This window comes from Xiphophorus hellerii, chromosome 1 (genome assembly GCF_003331165.1).
Source record: "Xiphophorus hellerii strain 12219 chromosome 1, Xiphophorus_hellerii-4.1, whole genome shotgun sequence".
NCBI classification, from domain to species: Eukaryota; Metazoa; Chordata; class Actinopteri; order Cyprinodontiformes; family Poeciliidae; genus Xiphophorus; species Xiphophorus hellerii.
In genome coordinates this window covers 24,445,530-24,468,908 of record NC_045672.1, presented here as the reverse complement: position 1 = coordinate 24,468,908, position 23,379 = coordinate 24,445,530, and the positions used below count along the sequence as shown (strand labels likewise).

The 23,379-nt window shown below is 40.0% G+C and overlaps 1 protein-coding gene across 1 annotated transcript; it reads right to left on the bottom strand.

Moving 5' to 3' along the window:
- Positions 1–1,923: 1,923 nt before the first annotated feature.
- mfsd4ab (major facilitator superfamily domain containing 4Ab) lies at positions 1,924–6,283 on the bottom strand. Its single transcript, XM_032585354.1, has 10 exons — positions 5,943–6,283; positions 5,658–5,856; positions 5,307–5,552; positions 5,044–5,206; positions 4,762–4,877; positions 4,444–4,617; positions 3,069–3,216; positions 2,920–2,990; positions 2,674–2,794; positions 1,924–2,556 (listed from the first exon to the last, which is right to left on the bottom strand). Exons 1-10 carry the CDS (start codon positions 6,170–6,172, stop codon positions 2,453–2,455), a joined length of 1,572 nt encoding a protein of 523 aa, XP_032441245.1. The 5' UTR covers positions 6,173–6,283; the 3' UTR covers positions 1,924–2,452.
- Positions 6,284–23,379: the final 17,096 nt, after the last annotated feature.

The window sequence follows — 23,379 nt, the reverse complement described above, 5'->3', positions numbered from 1 at the left end:
TATGATTATGCAACAAAGTTATTCACAGGCTGGTTGACAAAGTTTATTTGTGTAAGTCTACTTTTGTTTATGAATTTGTTTATGTTGAGCTATGCAAAGTTACATTATCATACTTTATCCATGTTATATTGGTGTTTAATGTCGGTGATAAACTGCTCTGGTTGCGTTTCATTATTTACATGGTATTCTGATCTTTGTGCTGGGATTTCCCAAAGGACTGATGTTGTGATGAATCATATGTTATGATCAAAACTTCCCTTGTAAACTGAGGAATTTTTACTTTGTTCTGATGCTTCTGTGAGATTAATTAAGTTTCTGTGGAGTTTGTTCAGTCTACGTTTTCCATACAGCTTTCTTTTTTTTTTAAATACCTTTTTAGGTTCTATTGGTTTTTAATGAACATTAAACATGGACATTATTATCACTGACAATAACAAAATTAAAAGGAAAGAGTTTGGTGAGAGAAAGGGGAAGACATTCATATGACCTTAGACCAGGAACTGAACTCTGGACAACTCAGTCACTCCTGCTCCACCAGCTGAGCTACCCCAGCTTTCTTTACCAACTTGTCAAACCACATCCATGTAAAGTTTGATGTAGTGAACAATGTTCTCTCCAGTTGATCAACACTCTATGTATTTTTCACATACTGTATTTTTTTCGTGTGAACAATTTCTTTATCATTTATCTCAGTTCTGACGAACTTTTCCACGAGTCACTGGATTACCACAATTACCACAAGGCCCTAGAGTGACAAACAAATTGACACAGTTTTGCTTGTAATGCAACCTTTCATACTGTCATCCAACATACTTCATATACCAAGACTGTAGTGTTGGAAAAGATACAATGAAAAGAAGAACTGAGTCTTGAGGAAAACTGAAGTTTATTCTTTGAAACACTAATTACATAATAACATTTAAATGACAAGATTTAAACCATCTAGTTTATTTTCAAAATCACTAAACCCAGAGAAACCACTACTAATTTACCCTGGTAATTATAATAGATTGTCAGACATGCTTTTGCATCACTTTTGGAGTCTAGGACAATTATTTTATATGAAATACTCAAATATGTTTAACTGATGCCTAATGTACAGAGTGTGTCATCTATGACAAAACAGTCATAAAAGTGTTCTTTATAGGGCAAAATAGGAAGACTATAATGGAATTTTGGACCAAGTAGATTTTCCTCCTCCTTTTCATAAATTAATTTCTGGATATTTGTTTTATTTCATTACATTTTTAAGGTAGCCCCTCAAAAACAGACCAATATATCTGCGGAACTTAACAGGATCACTTCTGCGTTCTAGTTTTCTCTGACCACGTTTTCCTCCAGAAAATATCATGTCAGCTTTTAAAGACAAAGAAGAAATGCAGTAAAGGAAGTCTTCATTTGGTAAGTTCTCCATTTTTTATGTGAATTCTTTAAAGCTGATTGCAAATCCCTACTTATGACGCATCACCTTCCTTCTTTCTGCATAACTAGAGATGTCAAACATGTTTATCTTCAAATGTTTGGTGTCTAAATAGGTTCTCAGACTCAATTTGTCTCCAGATTGTGATTTGACTGCTAATGTTTTCTGTCACTGCACACAAATTCAAGCAACACAGTCAAATGTTAGGCCTGGAACTGCCAGTATGTGTTGTTGTTTTAAAAGATGAAAATCTAATTTTATATACTTTTCTAAATAAATGTATTAAAGAATCATCTTGTGCTAAAGTGGAAGCTTATATTTTTTCTAATAAGTCCTCAGGTTAAAGATATAGATTAATTGTTAACTGTAGAAAGGTTGCATGAGGCCTGGATGACTTTTTTTTTCTGGAGAACAGCTGAGTTTTTCTCTTTGCATTTTGGATAAATTGAAAGACAGAGGATGCATTTCCAAACAGTTATTTTTCAAAGCAAAGAAAACAAACATTTGACTTGTTAAACTTTATTGCAATAACTTTGTATTACTCTTATGAACAAATGTGGTGAGATATGCAAAACATCAAAGTACAAAAATGTTTTTAATGGATAGTTTAGGATTTTGGAAGCGTGGTTCTGTTAAAAGATTATAATCAGGTTATGTTTCATAATGTAAGCCACTATTGGGTCTTCATTTAGCAATATAGATTAGTTGATTTGAGAGTCTGACAGACCAATAAGGTTTGCTTAAATCACTGTAAATTTTTAAGATTGGAGTGGTTTTAAAATGGTTAAAGTCCAGTTGAGTCTTGATCCCCTTCAAACTAACCCTGTGCTTTAAATTCAGGGTTTTACAAAAATAGAGACAACATGACATTAACATGACCCTGGTAAGAGATTAACTGCTTATAACCCTTTAGCACATGTACACTTTCAAAATCTTGGCCTATCCTTTTTCATTTCCAAAAATCTAGCCATATAAAGCACGAAACCTTTGTGATTAATAAATTAATTTTTATAATTTACAGAATAAAAGAAACTATGAAATTGTCACAGTGTCGTCATTCTCTTTCTGTTCTGCTTTGGCTGATCCATTCTGGTCTGCTCCTGGTTCTTCTACCATTGCTGACTTCTTTGATATTCCTGTTCCAATTTTAGAAGAACGAAAGTGAGTTTTGAGAGAGTGTTAAAAAACCCCTTTAACACACCTAAATCTACAGGCTTAAAAGAAATGTTTAATGATTCTGGTTCATGATGTACCTGTGAGGTAATTTCTGTGCATTCGATGAAAAAGCAGGAGACCAAAGAAGAGGATAAACCCAATGCAGGCAATTATCATTCCGCACAACAGGAAACTGTAGCTTCCTTCAGTCTGAATGATCTGTGGAGAAAATATCAAAATTAAACTACCAAACATAAATATAAATAAACCCCTGCTGTATGTTTGCGAATAAGGACATAATTTTTCTCATTTACAAATGTTTTTTAAACAACGGAGGGACTTACTGAGCCAACCAGGACCTGCATTACCATCTCTCCCATCCCTGCACTTGTCACCAGGACAGAGGTTGCACATCCTGCAAAAATAAATTCATACTCTCTCATTTCATTCCACCAGTGCACCACTATTTTGTGATAGGAAAAACAAGTTATACCCTGGTAATCAAGGATATCCTCAGTGTAGGCAAGCATACAGGGGAAAATGCTGCTCAAAAAAAGTCCACATAAACAGGTTCCGACAAACAGAAAGATGCTGCTGGTGTAGAAAATGAGCAGCATCAACACAGTAACAATAGCTCCTGCCTGCAAAAATAAAGAGAGTGGTTTGTCTAAGAGCACGGAGTTTCAGTGAAAAGGAGAAATATCTTGCTACAGCCACACATTTCTGTGAGAATCCAACACAAAGTGAATCATTAAGAAGTGGAAGGAACCAGATGCATGTTGTTATTTTAACAGACAAACATCTGAAACTGTGGATTGAATAGGTCTTTTAACAGCTATTAAATATTCCTAAATAAAATCAAGTGCAACTAATTGACTTCAGAGATCACCTAATTAGTAAATGCTACGTGCAGTGGAACTTCCTGTAGACACCATGTCCAACATGAATCATAGTGGTAGCTGCATAATGAGGTAAAGATGGATAGAGCTAAATATGGGACAATCCTTTAAGGAAAACCTGTTAGAGGTTGCAAATGACTTGAAACTGGGACAGAGATCACCTTCCAGCAGCTCTAAACATACAGCCAGAGCTCCACTTGAATGTTTTTCATCAAAGTATATTGTCAGTAAAATTTCCTAAATTACATTATAACTGAAAGGTTCATTTCAGAAACTCAATTCACTAAATTAGATGGAGCTAGTTTTGTTCAAGCTTTTTTTCTGGTAATTATGATGATTTTCTGCTTACTGCTAATGAAAGCACGACATTTCTGATCAGTATGTCATATCAGACCAATTTGAAAAACTTTTTTTTAAAGCGGTAATGTAGGCTTAATAAAAAGTGCGATTAATACCTGTATTAGGGTTATTTTCAGAAAGCACTTTTGATCTGTCGAAAGAGAATAATACGAATGCGTTTTCCAAATTATAGAATATGACTATATGCTATGTTAATTTAGACCTAATTCTTACTCAAATTCTGTGACTGGTTTTGAAAACAGATGTTTTTAAGGTGCTCCTCCTTCAGTCTCACAGGAGACTGGCAGAGATATGAATGGTATGAATTTAACAACAAATCTACACAGGCTCACAAAAACTCAAAGCTCTAATTGCAGTAATAAGAATTTTAATAAAGTAATTCAACAGGACAGAATGAAAATGCACACGATACATCCCAGAAAAAAAACACATATCCTTTTCCTTCCTCTTCAGTTAATCACCAGTTATTCTATTACATAAAATCCCCCAAATACGCTTAGGTTTGTGGTTGTAATAAGAAAAAAAAATCCCCCAAATCTAAAGAAGTATGATCAAGGCACTGTGCAGTATACTAAGAAAATGTGCCTCGAACTTCTTAGTTGGCCTTACCAGGTTGAACACGAGAAGCCGTACAGGTTGGAAACGATATGAGAGAGGAATAGACAAGAGGCGTCCAGCTGTGATCGCTGCCCAGAAAATACTAGCCAGGTAACCTGCTGTCTTGTTCGGCAACGACATCGGTGGGGCCACAGCGTAGGTGTACACAAAGCCAGCATATGCTCCCTGAGAAGAAAAAACATCTAGTTTCATGCACCCTATTTTCTATGCTTTATGGGATGCGTATCTTGTATAGACTAATAAAAGTTTATTTGAGAAATAATGCATGTGAAATGAATACTGTGTGATTTATTTGCACCTCTCACTCACCACAATGCCATCGGTCATAAAGAGCACCATCCCTCCAAGGATATGAATCATAAAGAAGGATACTGGCAGTCCATGCAGGTTATCATTCTGACAGCAGCTGAAGATACTCCCATGACCTGTGGCAGAGCAAAAAAAAAAATCGGAAATGATGTATCGGTGCGCACAAAATGGCATTCATTGTTTTGTTTTCGTATTTCCTGACAACGTATTTGTTATTCATGAAGGAATGTAAGATGAATTAAAATGAAAGCCAAAAAATATATATTTCTTTCACATGCGTACCTCCAGCTTCATGTTCCTTCTGCTCCAAGTCTGGGCCCTCGGCCCCCTGCTGGGTCTCCATTGCTAGTTCATCCTTGTCTAAAAGACGTGGAGTGCTGCCAGGGCAGCATGGGAGTAAGTTCTCCCGATACATGAGAAACAGCACAGCAATGGGCACAGGCAGCTGAAAAAACAACAAAATAAATACATTTAAAACATTTCCATCAAATAAATAATAAGTAAAAATCAAATGGCGACTAACGTATGCCTGCCGAGTGTCTTACATTAATAAGCGCCATGATCCAGAAAGCATATTGCACAATTGGCTCCTCCTTCTCCACTCCATCCTGAGGCAGGTGGCTCTGAGTTATGTTGTGCTCCGCAATTGGACTGTATCTCAGCATGCTCCTGAAATGATGCATGATCTCGGTCTCGTTCCCCGTATGATTCCCACAGCCTGTCTCAGAGAGGAAAGGATCTGCAATCAGTGGACTCACCAGGGCTCCAAACCCGATGAAGAAGTGCAGAGCCTGCAGAAGCACATAAAGGGCAGGAACATCAAACTACCAGAGTTTTGGAAGAACAGCAGCATATCTCTCTATCCTGTTATTTAAATGAGCGTCTCTTTAGTTTACCTGTAAGAAAATGGCTGAGTCCTTCTGATAGATGGTGACCAGTTGAATGTTAGCAATGGTGTCAATAACCCCCATTGCCAAACCAGACACAGCCATGGCGATGGCCAGTATGAGGACATTATTACATACAGGAATGATGGCAAATATCACAGAAATGAGAAGAGCAGAGACAAATAGGGCAGCTAGAGCACTGAATAACCTTTAAGGACAAAAAAAACAGACAGAGACAGACACAGTTAAAATGAAGACGAATCTCTTGACGCTTACTTGTTTAGTGATACTTACGTTCTCTTGAAAACGCCACCAACCGAGCTGCCGATCAACAAGCAGAACTGCTGAGAAAAGAAGACCCAGGTAATCTGACTCAGTGTTGAGTTTGTTTGACATTGCAAGTCCAATATTGTAGGTCCAAGAAAAGCAATGCACAGTCCAAAGCTGAAGAAAACGCTCCAGTAAGTCAGCGTGTGATGGGCGTTTCGTTTGAATAGAGTTACAATCCTCTGATCTATGAACATCTTGGGCACAGAAGACCACCAGGTATATTTTTTTCACAACCGAATGTCGAACGAATCTCTGAGGTTCTATTGACTTCTGCTTCAGTGAAATGGGTTTCTGGATCTCTATTTAAAGCCTTCAACTCTCTCCCTTTTTTGCATTGCTCAACTGAAAAGGATATCCTCCTGAGTTAATGGGTGAAGTCTTGATTCCTCCAACAATGTTATTCCAATCTGAATGGCGTCAATGTTTGACTTAGAAAGAGGGCTGCTTGTTGAAATGCTACAAGAAAGTTAACATTTGTGTGTCACTGTATGTCACATTTATGTTAATGCAAAATGTGTCATACAGAAAGCAATGACACAGATCTGTCTCATGTACAGATTGTGAGATATTTGTCATATTTGGATAATTTAAAAGTCACTATTTTTTTTTTTCATTTTTTTCTCCGAAGAGTTTTTGCGGCGCTAGTGGCTCGTATTTTTTCCACAGTAGGCAGACAGGAAGGAGGGTGAGGAGGACATGCGGTAAAGGTCGTCGGGACCGGGAGTCAAACCCGCGACGTCCGCGTCGAGGACTAAGGCCTCCAAACGTGGGGCGTGCTAACCCCCTGCGCCACCACAGTACGCCCCTTAAAAGTCACTATTGAGAACAATAATCGTCTTGGTAAGTTGTTGAATAATATAATTTGATAAAACTCAAAATAATTACAGCCAGATTAAGTAATTTCCATGGAATATTTATTATTGCCCCAAAAACAAGGCTTATGCAGGCTTCAAATACAAGACAGATATACAATATAAGAAGGAGTGGATGCCCTCAACATGTGTTGCTACATTTTAGTTCTCTTTTGGCCTGTGAAAATGTTAAAATGCTAACAAAATCACTTGTACTGCAAGTGGCGACTTTTATAGTTACTGTAAAATAAATGTAAAGTAGCATTTTTATATGATTTTATTTCTCAAATTGACCAGAGTCTTAGATTTGTTTTTTTGAATAGTGGTACTAAGACAGATTGACAAGCCATTCAAGTAGGGCTGGAGACCCTCAGTATTAAATTATTATCTGGTGGCCTTTGAGATAAAATTGCACCGGGATTACCAAACTGATAATTATCCAAAACATACGACCAAATAAACTCTGAAAAAGCTCACCAGACACAAAGAGACAGAATATATCAGATGTTTCACCAAGAGGTGCACATTAGGTGGCATCCTGTTATTACATTTATCAGCTTGAATGGTTGCAGTCATGCTTAGATTTCCTTGAATTGGTATGATGGAACAAATATCACTTGGTGAGCCTGTGTTCATTTATTTATTACAAATGATCTGAATTTGTGTCAGTATCAGGGACTAAGGTGTTTCTAGAATGAAATCAAATCAGGATAGGTTTGGCCATGTACTTGGTGCGAAGCCCCAATTTGAAACCATCAAACATTTATTTGTTTCAATATTGTGATTAGGTTTATTTTTCTCTCAACTAATTAGTTTCTTCCACTGTTGGTATTTGTGTTAATCTAAATATATGAGAAAACACAATATGCACAATATGCGCAAATAATGCGACCCTATTTTAGAAAAAAAAAAAAAACGAACTCACATTTATAGGAGTAACATTTTTGTAAAATAAATGTATATAATGATGAGTAACATGTTACATTCGGCTACCAGACTGGAATAAAAAAAGAGGGCATAATACCTAATCCTGTTAATGTGAGAAAGGAGGAAACAGGTTGTGACCAAATATGGGCATCTGTCACATTCACAGTAGAGGGAACCAGAAATCAAAGACTTGCTGTTTTTGATTATTATTTTGAATTTATTTATCTTATGGGAGGAACTTTTGACAAACTGATAGAGCAAGACGACATAAATCTTTACACTGCTATGTGTCTTCGAATCTGTCACTAAATCATCTTGCATATGTGTTTCCAGACTGGTTCGTATCTCACTTCTTTTGTGATTTAATTTGCCTCAAAACATAAAAAAATATGCCTATCTGCATTTGTCAGCTGCGTCTTAAAAAATAAGAATCCTTTCTTGCTAAATATGTCATGTTTTCTTGAGATGATATCTCTTGCTGCCGTGATATCTTTCAGAGTCAGCCATGCAAAGCCTCCAGCTGTGTAACTGATTTGTCAACGTGTTGAACATGTTGGTTATGTTCTAAACCCTGAGAAATATGAGTGTTTTTAGAACAGGCATTCATTAACATTCACTTCCTCTTCATTGAGATGCTGCAACATGACACGAGTTCTTCAGGTAATTGTCAACTAACACCATCTTGGAGACAAGTGTTGAAAATAAGCAGCAAATTCTGGTTACTGAAGTAGGTCATCTCTTTCTGAACCGAAACATGTCAGTTTTCAAAGCACAGTGCTGAATTTAAGTGAAAACAACACATCATTTATCATTTAAAATCAATTGACATTTTAAGGGATATTTAAACATTAAAGCTGAGGTACATGGTATTTCATGAAAAAATTATTTTCATTTTCAGCTTTACAAGAGATTAGTCATTTCATTTCTTTCATTTTTTGGTTCGAAAATGTATTATTTTAGTATTTCTTCTTTATCTGTCCTTTCATATACACCCTACTACTCAAAATGCATGCTGGATAAATGACAGAGAAGTTAAATATTTACTGGGTGACAGCTCTGACTACACATAAGTCAGCTTTGTTACTATGTAGAGAATGTGCTTCATGACAGAAAGAAGCTGCCCAAAATGCATTAGATGCTTTTGAAAGGGAGTAATTATAAATGTACTATTATACAGGAAAATTACCAACACCAGATGTTCCCCAGTGAGAACTATGTTTACATGTACTCAGATTGCATGACAATAATTTGCTCTTCTCTCCAGTACAGCTGAGACCTGAACTTTTCAGTCTTCCAATACTGGTTTTTATTTTGCCTCCAAATTGTTTAATGTCACATTTATCATCAAGAGGTTTCCTTGACTATGAATGACGGGTGAATTCTTCACAGTGTTGAGTTCAGTTGTGGGATTTTACCAGCAATACACAATTATTTTCTCTTTTTATTCTCCCTTTAAATTATTGCATCTTTGCTATTTTGTTCAAGACTTCTTTAAAAGACTGGAAGAAATCATAGCACCTAGGAAGTATAAAACACAGAAATGCAGAATTGCTCAGGAGCTTTGCATGGTTGTTAAACGAATTAAAGTGTTTGTCTTTGTTCAGCAATAAAGTCGGCATTCCTATAGAAACTTGGATATCTGTTTTCATTCCTGAATAATTTTGTTACAGATTTACAGAGCTGATAAGACCAATAAACAGTTAAAAGCTAGAACAGACCTATTTTATTTTATTTTATTTAAAAAATTTTTTTGTATAAGTAAAGAACACATATTCTTACAGTTGTAAGAATAATGTTAATGAAACCATCCATCCATCCATCCATCTTCTTCCGCTTATCCGAGATCGGGTCGCGGGGGTAGCAGCTTCAGAAGGGAGGCCCAGACTTCCCTCTCCCCAGCCACTTCTTCTAGCTCCTCCGGGGGAATCCCGAGGCGTTCCCAGGCCAGCCGAGAGACATAGTCCCTCCAGCGTGTCCTGGGTCTTCCCCGGGGCCTCCTCCCGGTGGGACGTGCCCGGAACACCTCACCAGGGAGGCGTCTAGGAGGCATCCTGACCAGATGCCCGAGCCACCTCAACTGGCTCCTCTCGATGTGAAGGAGCAGCGGCTCTACTCTGAGTCCCTCCCGGATGACTGAGCTTCTCACCCTATCTCTAAGGGAGAGCCCAGCCACCCTACGGAGAAAACCCATTTCGGCCGCTTGTATCCGCGATCTCGTTCTTTCGGTCATGACCCAAAGCTCATGACCATAGATGAGGGTGGGAACGTAGATCGACCGGTAAATCGAGAGCTTCGCTTTTTGGCTCAGCTCTCTCTTCACCACGACGGACCGGTACAGCGCCCGCTTGACAGCAGACGCTGCGCCAATCCGCCTGTCGATCTCCCGCTCCCTTCTTCCCCCATTCGTGAACAAGATCCCGAGATACTTAAACTCCTCCACTTGGGGCAGGACACCCCCCCTGACCCGGAGAAGGCACTCTACCCTTTTCCGGCTCAAGACCATGGCCTCGGATTTGGAGGCACTGATCCTCATCCCGGCCGCGTCACACTCGGCTGCGAACCGCTCCAGCGAGAGCTGCAGATCACGATCTGATGAAGCCAAAAGGACCACATCGTCTGCAAAAAGCAGAGATGAGATCCTAAGGCCACCAAATCGGATCCCCTCAACACCTTGGCTGCGCCTAGAAATTCTGTCCATGAAAGTGATGAACAGAATCGGTGACAAAGGGCAGCCCTGGCGGAGTCCAACTCTCACCGGAAACGAGCCCGACTTACTGCCGGCAATGCGGACCAGACTCTGACACCGGTCATACAGGGACCTGACAGCCCGTATCAAAGGGCCCGGTACCCCATACTCCCGGAGAACCCCCCACAGGGCTCCCCGAGGGACACGGTCGAACGCCTTCTCCAGGTCCACAAAACACATGTAGACTGGTTGGGCGAACTCCCATGCACCCTCCAGGACCCTGCCGAGGGTGTAGAGCTGGTCCAGCGTTCCACGACCAGGACGAAAACCACACTGCTCTTCCTGAATCCGAGGTTCGACTATCCGACGGACCCTCCTCTCCAGGACCCCTGAATAGACCTTGCCAGGGAGGCTTAAGAGTGTGACCCCTCTATAATTGGAGCACACCCTCCGGTCCCCCTTTTTGAACAGGGGGACCACCACCCCAGTCTGCCAATCCAGGGGAACTGCCCCCGATGTCCATGCGACATTGCAGAGTCGCGTCAACCAACACAACCCTACAACATCCAGAGCCTTAAGAAACTCCGGGCGGATCTCATCCACCCCCGGGGCCCTGCCACCGAGGAGCTTTTTAACCACCTCGGCGACCTCGTCCCCAGAGATTGGAGAGCCTAACCCAGAGTCCCCAGGCTCCGCTTCCTCAGTGGAAGGCATGTTGGTGGGATTGAGGAGGTCTTCGAAGTACTCTGCCCACCGGCCCACAACGTCCCGAGTAGAGGTCAGCAGCACACCATCCCCACTATAAACAGTGTTGGTGCTGCACCGCTTCCCCCCCCTGAGACGCCGGATGGTGGACCAGAATCGCCTCGAAGCCGTACGGAAGTCTTTCTCCATGGCCTCTCCAAACTCCTCCCACGCCCGGGTTTTTGCCTCAGCAACCGCCCGAGCCGCATGCCGCTTCGCCCGCCGGTACCCATCAGCTGCTTCCGGAGTCCCACAGGCCAAAAAGGCCCGATAGGACTCCTTCTTCAGCCTGACGGCATCCCTCACCGAAGGTGTCCACCAGCGGGTTCGAGGGTTGCCGCCGCGACAGGCACCGACAACCTTGCGGCCACAGCTCCGATCGGCCGCCTCGACAATGGAGGCACGGAACACGGTCCACTCAGACTCCATGTCCCCCACCTCCCCCGGGACGTGTTCGAAGTTTTGCCGGAGATGGGAGTTAAAGCTCCGTCTCACAGGGGATTCCGCCAGACGTTCCCAGCAGACCCTCACAACACGTTTGGGCCTGCCAGGTCTGACCGGCTTTCGCCCCCACCACCGGAGCCAACTCACCACCAGGTAGTGGTCAGTGGACAGCTCCGCACCTCTCTTCACCCGAGTGTCCAAGACATACGGCCGCAGATCCGATGAAACGATGACAAAGTCGATCATCGAACTGCGGCCTAGGGTGTCCTGGTGCCAAGTGCACATATGGACACCCTTATGCTTGAACATGGTGTTCGTTATGGACAATCCATGGCGAGCACAGAAGTCCAGCAACAGAACACCGCTCGAGTTCAGGTCGGGCGGGCCGTTCCTCCCAACCACGCCCCTCCAGGTCTCACTGTCATTGCCCACGTGAGCGTTGAAGTCCCCCAGCAGAACAAGGGAGTCCCCAGGAGGAGCACTCTCCAGTACCCCCCTCTAAGGACTCCAAAAAGGGTGGGTAATCTGAACTGTCGTTCGGCCCGTAAGCACAAACGACAGTCAGAACCCGTCCCCCCACCCGTAGGCGGAGGGATGCTACCCTCTCGTTCACCGGGGTAAACCCCAACGTACAGGCGCCGAGATGGGGAGCAACAAGTATGCCCACTCCTGCCCGACGCCTCTCACCTTGGGCAACTCCAGAGTGGAAGTATGTCCAGCCCCTCTCAAGGAGACTGGTTCCAGAACCAGAGCCGTGCGTCGAGGTGAGACCGACTATTTCTAGCCGGAACCTCTCGACCTCACGCACTAGCTCCGGCTCCTTCCCCACCAGAGAGGTGACATTCCACGTCCCAAGAGCCAGTTTCTGCAACCGAGGATCGGACCGCCAGGGTCCCCTCCCTCTGCTGCCACCCATCCCACACTGCACCCGACCCCTTTGGCCCCTCCCACGGGTGGTGGGCCCATGGGAGGGGGGGCCCATGTTTCCTCTTCGGGCTGAGCCCGGCCGGGCTCCATGGGTAAAAGCCCGGCCACCAGACGCTCGCCATCGTGCCCCCCCTCCAGGCCTGGCTCCAGAGTGGGGCCCCGGTGACCCGCGTCCGGGCGAGGGAACACCAAGTCCAAAGTTTTCCTTCATCATTGGGGTCTTTGGGCTGCTCTTTGTCTGGTCCCTCACCTAGGACCTGTCTGCCTTGGGTGACCCTACCAGGGGCATGAAGCCCCAGACAGCATAGCTCCTAGGATCATTGGGACACTCAAACCCCTCCACCACGATAAGGTGGCAGCCCATGGAGGAGTGTTAATGAAACTGTTTGGTAATTTCAGAATAAGCAACAATAAATGCCATAGTTCATTTATATTTCTATTTTTTTAAAAAGAGCTCACATTTGGGATTGGAAAGAAACACGTTTGCCTCTAATATCTTAAAGGAAAGTATCACATTAAACACACAATGCTTAGTAGATTTGACTGACTAAATCTTCTCAGATTCCCGATGGTTGAATATTATACTAGACTAGATGCTTGTTGAGCCACAGCTGCTTCTAAATGAGTTTGTGAATTTAAAATTGATCACAGAGACAATTTGCTCAGTAAACAGGCTTCTAGAGTAAAACTCATTACATGCTCACTAAATTATTCTGCGCAGAGATGGTCAAATAATCCAATGGAGTGAGCCAACCAGCACATCATTTTCTGATGTGAGAGGAATTCCTAATCAACTATTTTCTTCCAACACTAGATGGTGTGAAAGTGCTGCCCTGTTAAGTCAGCAAACTATCAGACCTCCACGAAAATTGTTTGCAAAGAAATCTCCGTGAGGAATTGCTAAAATATTGAAAATGAGGAATCCAATGAAAAGCAAACTACTTATGAATATCACATCTTTAATTCAGTCCTTATTGTTTTTTTTGGTCTTGGCAACCACTTCAAGGTCCAAAGCATTGCTGCCTTGCTCTCCTCTGTCTCATCTCCATATGCTGACATTTATCCAGTCAGCAATCAGAAACCTAAAGCAGAGCCAGGACAATGTGACAGGAATTATAAGAAGATTACTATTTTTTTAATTCACACTACCCTCCCCTCAAAGTTTTATAGTATTTATCATGCTCCATTAGGATCCAAACCGCCTGCAGAGCATGTGTTCTGATTTAAGACATTCCCTAACCTATAAATCAAAACATTTGCATAATATTCAGCTCAAACTCATCCATTAGTCAGTAACACAAGTGAAACAGATTAGCCAAAGGAGATGTGTCACAGAGCAGTGAGAGACGTTTCTGTCACCCTTCCATATTTCTGCAGTCAGTCCTTGCAGCTTCGGATAGAAATGCCCTGCAGAGAACCCCCCTCTACATCTCAACAAGCCTGAAATAGAGGCAGTGATGTGAGGTATGCAAACAGACGTGTCTGCGGGGCAAAACACTTCTATTCTTTTTTGGCTTGGTGCACTCTAAAAGTGAGAAAGGTAAAGTTGAGGTAACAGCAGTTCATGAATATATCAAAGGATACTGTAAGACTGCAGCTATTGAGATAAAAATATATATTTCACTATTAAATAAACATCGGCTGTCTAAAAATGATAGGCTGGGTTTATAAAAGTAAGAACAAAGACAAAACTGTCCAAGAAGCATACTTATGTCTATTTCTATATTTCAAGATTTCATCTGTTATATTATATTGGATAGAGATGACTTGAAAAAATACAAAAGGCAGTTTTTAGTCGGGATTTCATTTAATAAAGCCGGGTTCAACCAACCTCATGCAGGAGGTATATAGGTCCAGTAAAAGTTTGAACTTACATCCAATTAAGTTGCTGTGGAAAAAATTCCTCCAATATTGCTGACTAACAATAATCCTGGGTCAAAATTTCTCAACAAGAATTTTAAACACTCCTTGCTACTTATTGCAAATTCTTGATTGGGGGTGATGTAACAGGTGGCACGAAGGGGAATCACCTTTTTTTTGTTGATTGGATAACTGTTTTCCATTAATAAATGAATTCATAATTTCAAAACAACATGTTTTGTTTATTTACTTGGCAAATTTCTGTCACAAATGTGAATTCAAATGCTACAGTATAAAAAAATGTAAGTATATTGTTGCATATGATTTTGTTATTAATGGTAATGATAAAAGTGCATGGATTTGCCTAAATCAGTAAATACTGTATAAAGCTAATTTTATGGATACCTTACTTAAACAAGCTGAAAAGTCTCCACTCTACTCTGATTAAGTATTTTTATTGCCCGATCATTTGTTCTCTGTGTAACAAAGACAACCAAGAAAACAACATCCTTTGTCATAACTCTGGAGCGATTTGCCTTTTATTTGCCTCATGTATTGTTACAGTGAATATTAAAACCTGTAATTACAGTGCTATTTAACTTCTTTCTTTCTTTCTTAATAGGATTTGTAGGAAGAAAAATGATCCAATGTGGAAACATGCACAGGAGTAAAACAAGACCTTTATCATTATTAAGATACAAAGTAAAAAAAAAGAACAAAGTTGGTACTAAAATGTATTATTTTAAGTACAATAACCATTATTTGCTTCAGTACAGGAAAGACAAGAGAACATGCCATTCAAATGTGGGAGAAATGTGGTGACCTTATAAAAAAAGTACATGGAGCTGTGATAAACAAAGCTGGAGGAAAAGTAAATTTAGTCACCATGCACAGTGAGAAGGACCGTGGAGGAGTGGCACCATAACCATTTTAAATCCTCCAACATATCTTTGTGCCAATAATTCAATGATTTGAGTTGAATTGAGGAATAAATAACTCAAGCTATGCATCTCAAAATGGACTCCTACATTTCGTCTAACATAACAACAAACTCTAAAATATAAAATGCTTGCTAGACTCAGCTGAATTGATCCTAACTGGCCTGGTTAGACTTAAAGTAGCCACTAAATGAATCTCCTTTGATCTAATAATGTAACAGAGTACTTTTGCAGAAAGGTTTTTTCTTTCTTTGCATCAGCTGTCATGGTTAGGATTGTTATCTAAAAAAAAAATGACTACAAAGCAGAGAATAAAAGCAGGACCACTAAGAATTATATTCACAGGTATGTGACTTAAAAAGCCTAAATGGATCCAACACACGAGCAAGAGAGGATTGTCGTCATTTTCATGGATGAGATGCTGTCTCATTGTATGAGGACAGATAATAATGCTCGAGTGCAATCTGAATGGACTTAATGAATGGAACGAGACTGATTAAAAAATGCACAAAGGGTCATTCTATATTAGGAATCGAATCACTATTACAAACTGCAGATTTTTCTATTGGTGAATCATAAGACGAGAGCCCATGCATGCAGCTGTAATATATGTTTTGTTCAGACGCCAGAACACAGAAAACACCACAGTGATTCATCGCTTTGTACTGCAAAAATGTCTTTTGCTTCTGCCTTGTTCTCCTCCACCTCTCCTGACACAGATGTAGGGAGGGGAGCAATGATGCGTGTCTTAGTGAAACCTGGTGAATAGTAATGAACCACGACTGTGTGTCTATTTGAGGGAAAGTGAGAGGAAGACAGAGTGGATATGGGAAGGGTTTGTGGGTAAGGAGGAGAGGAGGGGGGTTCACTGAAAGAAGGGGAAAAAAGGCTTTTTATTGCAGTTCTAGCAGCAAAAAAAGTGACAGACATTAATGCTTTTCACTGTTTCCTTAATCATCAGGCGTTCTAAGAAGACCAAGGTGGCATCACTCATTAAAACCTGAAGTAAAGTGTTTCTTTTCACTAAGTGGGTCTCATGTTTCTCATAAAACAGTGGCTTTCTCTCCCCACTCACCCCCCTGCCTTACACAAAACACAGACAGGGATATGTGGGTGTATTAATGGAGAGAATGAATGAACGGGGGGAGTAGTGAGTGAATTTGGCTCCGAGAGAGTTCAACAGCACCTGCTGTCTTCAGCTCAGATTCATCAGGCAAAACTAGTAACTGACTGTAAGGAGGACAACCCCCCCCCCCCCCAGCAGAACAAAGACCAAGAAACTCAAGACAAAAAGATGTTTTCAGTGATCTTTTAAAATTAAAACTGCAAAATAAAAAGGTTTAGCTTGTAGTTGAGCGAAAAAATCAGTAGCCTGACAAAAATGTAAACTTCTGCTTTAAACTGAACAACGACTGAAATATTTAGTAACCGGCTGCAAAGATCAACTTGAGTGCAAAGTCTGAAAGGAAGGGAACATGCACAATGGAAACCCCCCTCCCTCCCTAACTCTGCCCCTCTTTTATCCCCTCCATCCAGGACCCATGGGCTCTTTGCCAACTTGGAATCTTAAGAACTCATTCAAAGGAAAACTAAAGAAAGAAGCGACTTGTTTAAAACCAGAACCCTTTTTTTTTCCTTCACAGTCTGTTGTTTTCCCTCACATTTCCCACGTGAGGATGGATTTTCTGGCTGTCGTTCTCCCTGACCCTACCTCTGAAGGAGGGAGTGAGGGGGGGAGAGTAGAATTGCAATTCATGTAGCGTCCAGTCAGATGTGCGTTTTGAAGGTCTGTTAGCTCTCTCTCCTCTCTCTCTCCCTCTCTCTCCCAGTTTTCATTCTGCTTTTACTCCGTCTCCTGCTCACATAGTAACTCCTCCCCGCCACCTATCCATTGTCTTTCCATACAGTATCAGGCTGAGTGGATGCCACAGTAGGTCCGGCGAGGGACGTGAGAGAGGAGGAAGAGGAGGTAAGCGTCAGATTTGTAGCAGAATCTGTCCAGGATCAAATGCGTGTCACTGTTAGTTTTGGAAGTGGGGTTTATAGCTGGTCTTTAAGCTGTTTCTTTTTTTCTATCCTGATAGAAAAAAGAGCATCACTGATAGCCTCAGTGATGCTGTTTGACTCACATGTGTTGTATATAGTATATAATGGGATTTTATTTGTGTTGTCAGGCAGTTGAAGATGCTTTTAGCAGGTCAGCACATATCAGATAATATGTTTTAATTCGTAATGACTGAGTGTTAGGCAACTATGTTGACAGTGATAATAAAAAGAGTGCTTTTAGGGTTTTTTTTGTAAATAAAAGGCAGGTATTCATAACACCTGCCATGAATAATCTTTAAAAAACATGAAATAATATTAATAAAAAAAACCCTCATCTGGTCTCTGATGATTTCTGTTTGGCTCCAAGCAAAGAGGAGACATGTACGATGTTTAGGGATTAATACTAATCCTGCCTGTGGCTGAGATTCACCTTCTCGTCTGGACAGAGTCTGACAGAGGGGGCTTTACTAATTTATGCTGAGACATGCATGAGCAGAGGAACCCTGCAGCTCAGTGGCAGTGGTCTCCTTTGAACCCAGAGTGGGCTGATTGAGTAAGTTCTTTCCCCTGGACGGATGTGAACAAGAATATCCTGAGTATGCTTTGACATCTTGGAGTGGGAACAGTAATCAGCAGCAGTTTGTAAAGGTTGACATCACAAACTATTTAAATGTGCTTCATTTCGATGATTATATTCAGAGAAAAAGTGTATCTGTTATAAATATGTGTGTCTTTGCAAAGGAAAACTGAAACAGGTGCAAAAAAAGAGAAAAAGATGTGGTTCTCTCAGAACTGGACAGTTACGGCGTATAGTTTAGGAAGCTTTGTGTGCTTGTTCAGAGGGGAGGAAAGAAAAAGGAGGCTCTCAATGGAGCTTTTGTTGTTTGAGTTGGAGACAGCAAAAGCCCAAGAAACACTGACTAACAAATACCTGGCCTCGCTAAGCCTCACATACCTCGGCTTTGCACTTGATACAAAGTCAACAAATGCCTCCTCTGTCCTCTATGCTAGCCCGTTTCCTCTCGGTCCGGGAGGATTTTTTCATGTTTTTATAAAGGCTTCTGTTTTCTGAGCAGACATCTGGGTGCGCAGAGTTGGCCTGCACAGCTTGAGTACTGAGTCTCTGCTAACACAAGCCCCTGAAAATGACCCACAGCACTCAGCAGTGCTGAAAATCTGTGTAAATGCCTTTTAGGTGAAATATGTAGAAAGAGTAGAGTGAATGCAAATGAAAAGGATTTGAATTGTAAAACACACAATCCAAAAAGTACATATTAGTCATATTCCTGGGAATTCATCTGTCCTATTCAGTAGAATGAGTATTCTTTCTTAAGTGGATAACTTCCAGCTGCATTAAAATGTTACTTTTGTGTCTGAATATATTTTGGGCATTCTTAAAAACTGATGAGCCTTTTATGCTGTGCAGTTAAACTGTAGTTCAGGGTTACACACTCTTTTTCTTTGTTAGTGAGGAAGTTGTGCAGAATATAATAAGAGTTTATGAGATTTGCACTCCACCTTCTCCCTGCAGAGGCGAGTTAAAAACTACATTTTTAATCAAAAAGATTATTCCATAACCCCCCCCCATTAAACGCTGGACAGCTTTGGAGAGATTCTTTGAGATTTAGCCAGAGAGAGAGAGAAAAAAAGGTCAATTTATGTGAGTCTGTTTTGTGAAAAATACAATCTTTACTGTTTATAGGCTCACAAGACAGTTTCAGTTTTCTCCCCTGGGCTTCAGATGAATACTTCCAGTTTCTTTGGTTAATTATTCATGCGGATGTGATCCCAAACGCTGAATGCTGTGTATTTTTCTCCTGGTTCTCCTCATTGTTTGCAAGTTCGGTCTGGAACGCATGAATATTTTAATTGCATCTGAGTGCACAATTTTTGTATTATCACCTTCAGTATCGAACCACACATGCGTCTTATGGCTTTCTATTCCTATGTGAGTTCTTTTTGAAATGTCATGTAGGGTTTAAAGCCATTGGATGCACAGTGGACCATCAACTGAGGAGCTCTTTTGGGATTTGTTTTAAAATGACCTTTAATGTGAATCTCCATTATCTGCAAATGGTACATTAAAATAATTCCAAGTTCACATATTTAGGTACATCTATGATTTGGCCTTTTTTTATGATTAATTGGGTTTTGTGGTATTTTATATTAACCAGAAAATAAAATGTACAGAACGTGTACGCAGAAAGACTGGACAGATTTCTATGAAAGTAATTGCTTCTCAAAGATGTATGTCATGTAGTGACTGTGAGACATTCTTGCCATTAAGCGTTTTAAAATGAAATTTCTTGACTTTTTCAGTCTGCCCTGTTGATTACCTTGTAGTCCATTGTGGCCAAATTAGACCGTTTCCACATCACTGCCTCAGGAAATGACACACATCTAGTTCCACCTAGGGTTAATTAAGGTTTGCGTTGCATCATTATGCTCAGAATATAATGACACCACATGCTGCTGCTGATGATACAAGAGCTAGTCTCTAAAACTACTGACAAAATTATATAGAGTGCTTTATAAAGTATTCATACCTCTTGAATGTTTTAGCAAACAACAATATCAGTGTATTTTCTGGGGCTTATGTGTGATCTATCACCACTAAGTAGTGTACAAGTGTGACATGGAAAAAACAAATATAAATTTGTTTAGAATTGTTTTAACAATCTGAAAAGTGTGATCTTTTAGTCTTGTTATGTCTTTACTGACTTTGTACAGCAGCCTGAATTTTTGGTCTTTTCTTTTTTTTGCAACATGGCTTAATCTCATTCGGAGTAAATGGAAATAATATATAAACATCAATTTTCAGGTTTTGCCACAAATTCACAATAAGATTTTGTCTGGACTTTGAGGGATTCTAACATATAAATATTGATTTGATCTAAACTATTTCGCAGCAGCTCTTTTTACGTGTTTAGGGTAATTTCCTGCTGGATGATTAATTTCTGCCTTTTGCAGCCAGTTTTTCCAGAATTTCTGTTGATCTTCTTGTCAACTCAGAACAGCTCAGCAGTCCCTGCTGAATTAAAGCCTCCTCACAGCAGCTGCCTCCACCATGTTTGGCTGTGGGGATGTGTATTCAGGAGGCGCAGTGTTATTTTTCCACCACACGATGTGGTGGCAAAGCCAAAACCCAAATTTCTTATATTTGTGGACCTCCACAGAGTTATCATGGGCCTTCTCTGATTAATGCTCTGCAGTTCAGGCCTGTCAGTTTAGGTGATTGACCACATCTTAATAAGTTTGCAGTTGTGCCATACTGATTCAGGAGTGCATTTTTTTTTAACTAAACACTGCTTTAAACTTATCTACAATCTTATACTTAACCTGCCTGGTGTGTTTTTTACCATAGTGTATAGATTTTTATTTGTAAAAGAAACTGAAACCCATGTATTGTTTTCATTGCACTTGTGTTGGTCTATCACACAAAATTCCATAAAATGTTTTAAAATGTATCGTTCATGTTTTGGTTGCAATTTCTAGAAAATTTCCAGGAAAACTTTCAAGAGTTGTGAAAACTGCCACAGCTGTAGGGTTGATTGAAAACAGTAACAATTAAAAAATGGCAAATAAAAAGGTTTAACGGTAATCTCATACTTCTTTAAGCACGTCAAAACATAAATTTCTCTACTACCAAGCAGCAGTGTCATTACAGATCTGCATAAAAAGTTAATCAAAAAGCTGCAGCAGATCCAGAACACTGCTGCTCACATTTTCACTAAAACTAGGAAAATGGAGCATATCACCCCAGGTCTAAAGTCCTTCTACTGGCTCCCTGTAGCTCAAAAAATAGACTTTAAAATACCTTCGTTAGTTTAGAAGACACTGAATGACTTAGTATCAACATAAATTAAAGACCTGTTGTTGTTGTGTCAACCTTATAGACCACTCAGTTCTTCACATTCAAATACTCTGTATCCCCAGAACCAGAATCAAGCATGGAGCAGCAGCAATCAGTTTTTGTAGCATTTTAATCTGGAACAAACTCCCAGAAAACTGCAAAACAGCTGAAACACTGAGTTCCTGTGAAACAAGGCTAAACAAGGCTATTTGATTAGCTGGATCCTTGGATTAATAATGACTGGAAAATAGATTAATTCTGGTCTGGATTGCAACTGTTTATTACTGCTCTCTATTCTGTAATGTAATATTATATTACAGTGTTAATTGTGTTATGTTTTTTTCATGTAAAGCACATTTGAACTGTCTTGTCTCAGAAACGTGCTACACAAATAAAGTTGATTTGACTTATATTCAAACCAATAAGAAAATGTGCTCAGGACAGATTTGTTCCCTTAAAGTTAGAAAATATCAATACACTGTGTATATTTTGTTCACATCATCCTAGAGGCCTAAAATCCATATTGACAGTTTTTTTTTTTTTTTTAAAAAAAGACTTGCCAAAAGCAATGAAACCAGCCAACTGTTGATCAATAATGTTTTCTGATGAGAATGTTTCGACTGCAACTAAGTGCAGAATTTCAATGAAATGATTTTTTTGTGTAAAGATATTAATTTTTGTTCCAATCAGGCCAGAATAATGTTTTATTATGGGGTAATTTGTTTCACACTACAACATGCAAACTGTGACACCAATTGACAAACCAAACAAATTGTAGGTAAGAATATAATATTCAATGAACACATTCATACTGGCTGCAGGGTTCTGGTGAAGAAAGAGCTCAAGGTTTTGCAACAGCACTCCTGTTAATTTAATTCAAATTAAATAGGTGTGTAAGGATTTTTTTGTATGCATTGTAGAGTATCAGCCTAAAGGAATATTGATTCTGAAAACAGACTGTTAATCTCCCAGTCGTCAAAGCTTAATTTCATCCTGATTAGCTTGTTTGAAAATGCTAATTAGGTTGAACTCCCACATATTAAACTAAAACATACTATTATTATGCCCATTGTCATAAAGAGATAAAAAAATGCACTGATATATTCAACCTTAATAAAGATTGCCATAATTAAATGCAGCACTGAATCACATTAAGTGGAAAAATATCTCCTTGTTATAGTTTTAACTCATCTCATCGTGTGATGCAAGAATTATCTGTACTTTATAGCTACGTTATGATGCAGCACAATTTCCAGATATACTATTTAACTAATTTTAAATGTAATGCCAGGTTTCTCTTGCAAAAGCAATTTTTAATCTCAGTTGGATTTTCTCTGGGAAATAAAGGTTAAAAATAATAAAGCACCATCTTCATGTGGTATCCATTGGCGTGATGAGTAAAGGGACTGATTACCTTTTTTAACACTGTGGTGTACATTTATAACAGATTGATCGACTGCTATTTTGGTCAATACTGGATCGTCAGCAGTGGTCCAACCTCTTCAAAAAACAGCACTCTAAATAAATGTGATGCAACTTTTCTAAAATAAGATTGAAAATACTAAAACAAACATCTCAAATATTTAATTATAGTTGTATTTCATTAGTAGCCTTCAACTTCCTGGTGAAAATCTTCACATAGAAATTTCAAAGTAGCATTTAAAACAGACGTGTGTATTAAATTTGACCCAAACAATCTTTTGTGTAGTTGACATTGCGAAAACACAAGAGTCCCTTTGTGTTTCAGTATATGTTCAGTATATGTTTTTTTTTTCACTTTGTTTATTGTAAAAGCTACTAGTTTCTATAACAGAGGGACAGTTCTTATAAAATAAGATGGCTGCTAGGAAGAGCTTTTACTTTGATTGTATCTGTTTATTTGGATTTAGCAGAAACATGAGCCCCACTTTGGTTTATTTCCATTTTAATCACTGCCTACATGCTAGTTTTGCAGATTTCATGTGGATAAGCATCTGGCTGGCAGTGACCTCTAAGAAACACACTGTATCTTGATTGCTGATTTACACAATACATTTGCTGCTTTCCAGACAGTTTGGAATAAATTCTTTGTTTTTTATCTGTTTCCATGGGGTAAAATAGGACAGGTCACACTTTCTTTGTGAAT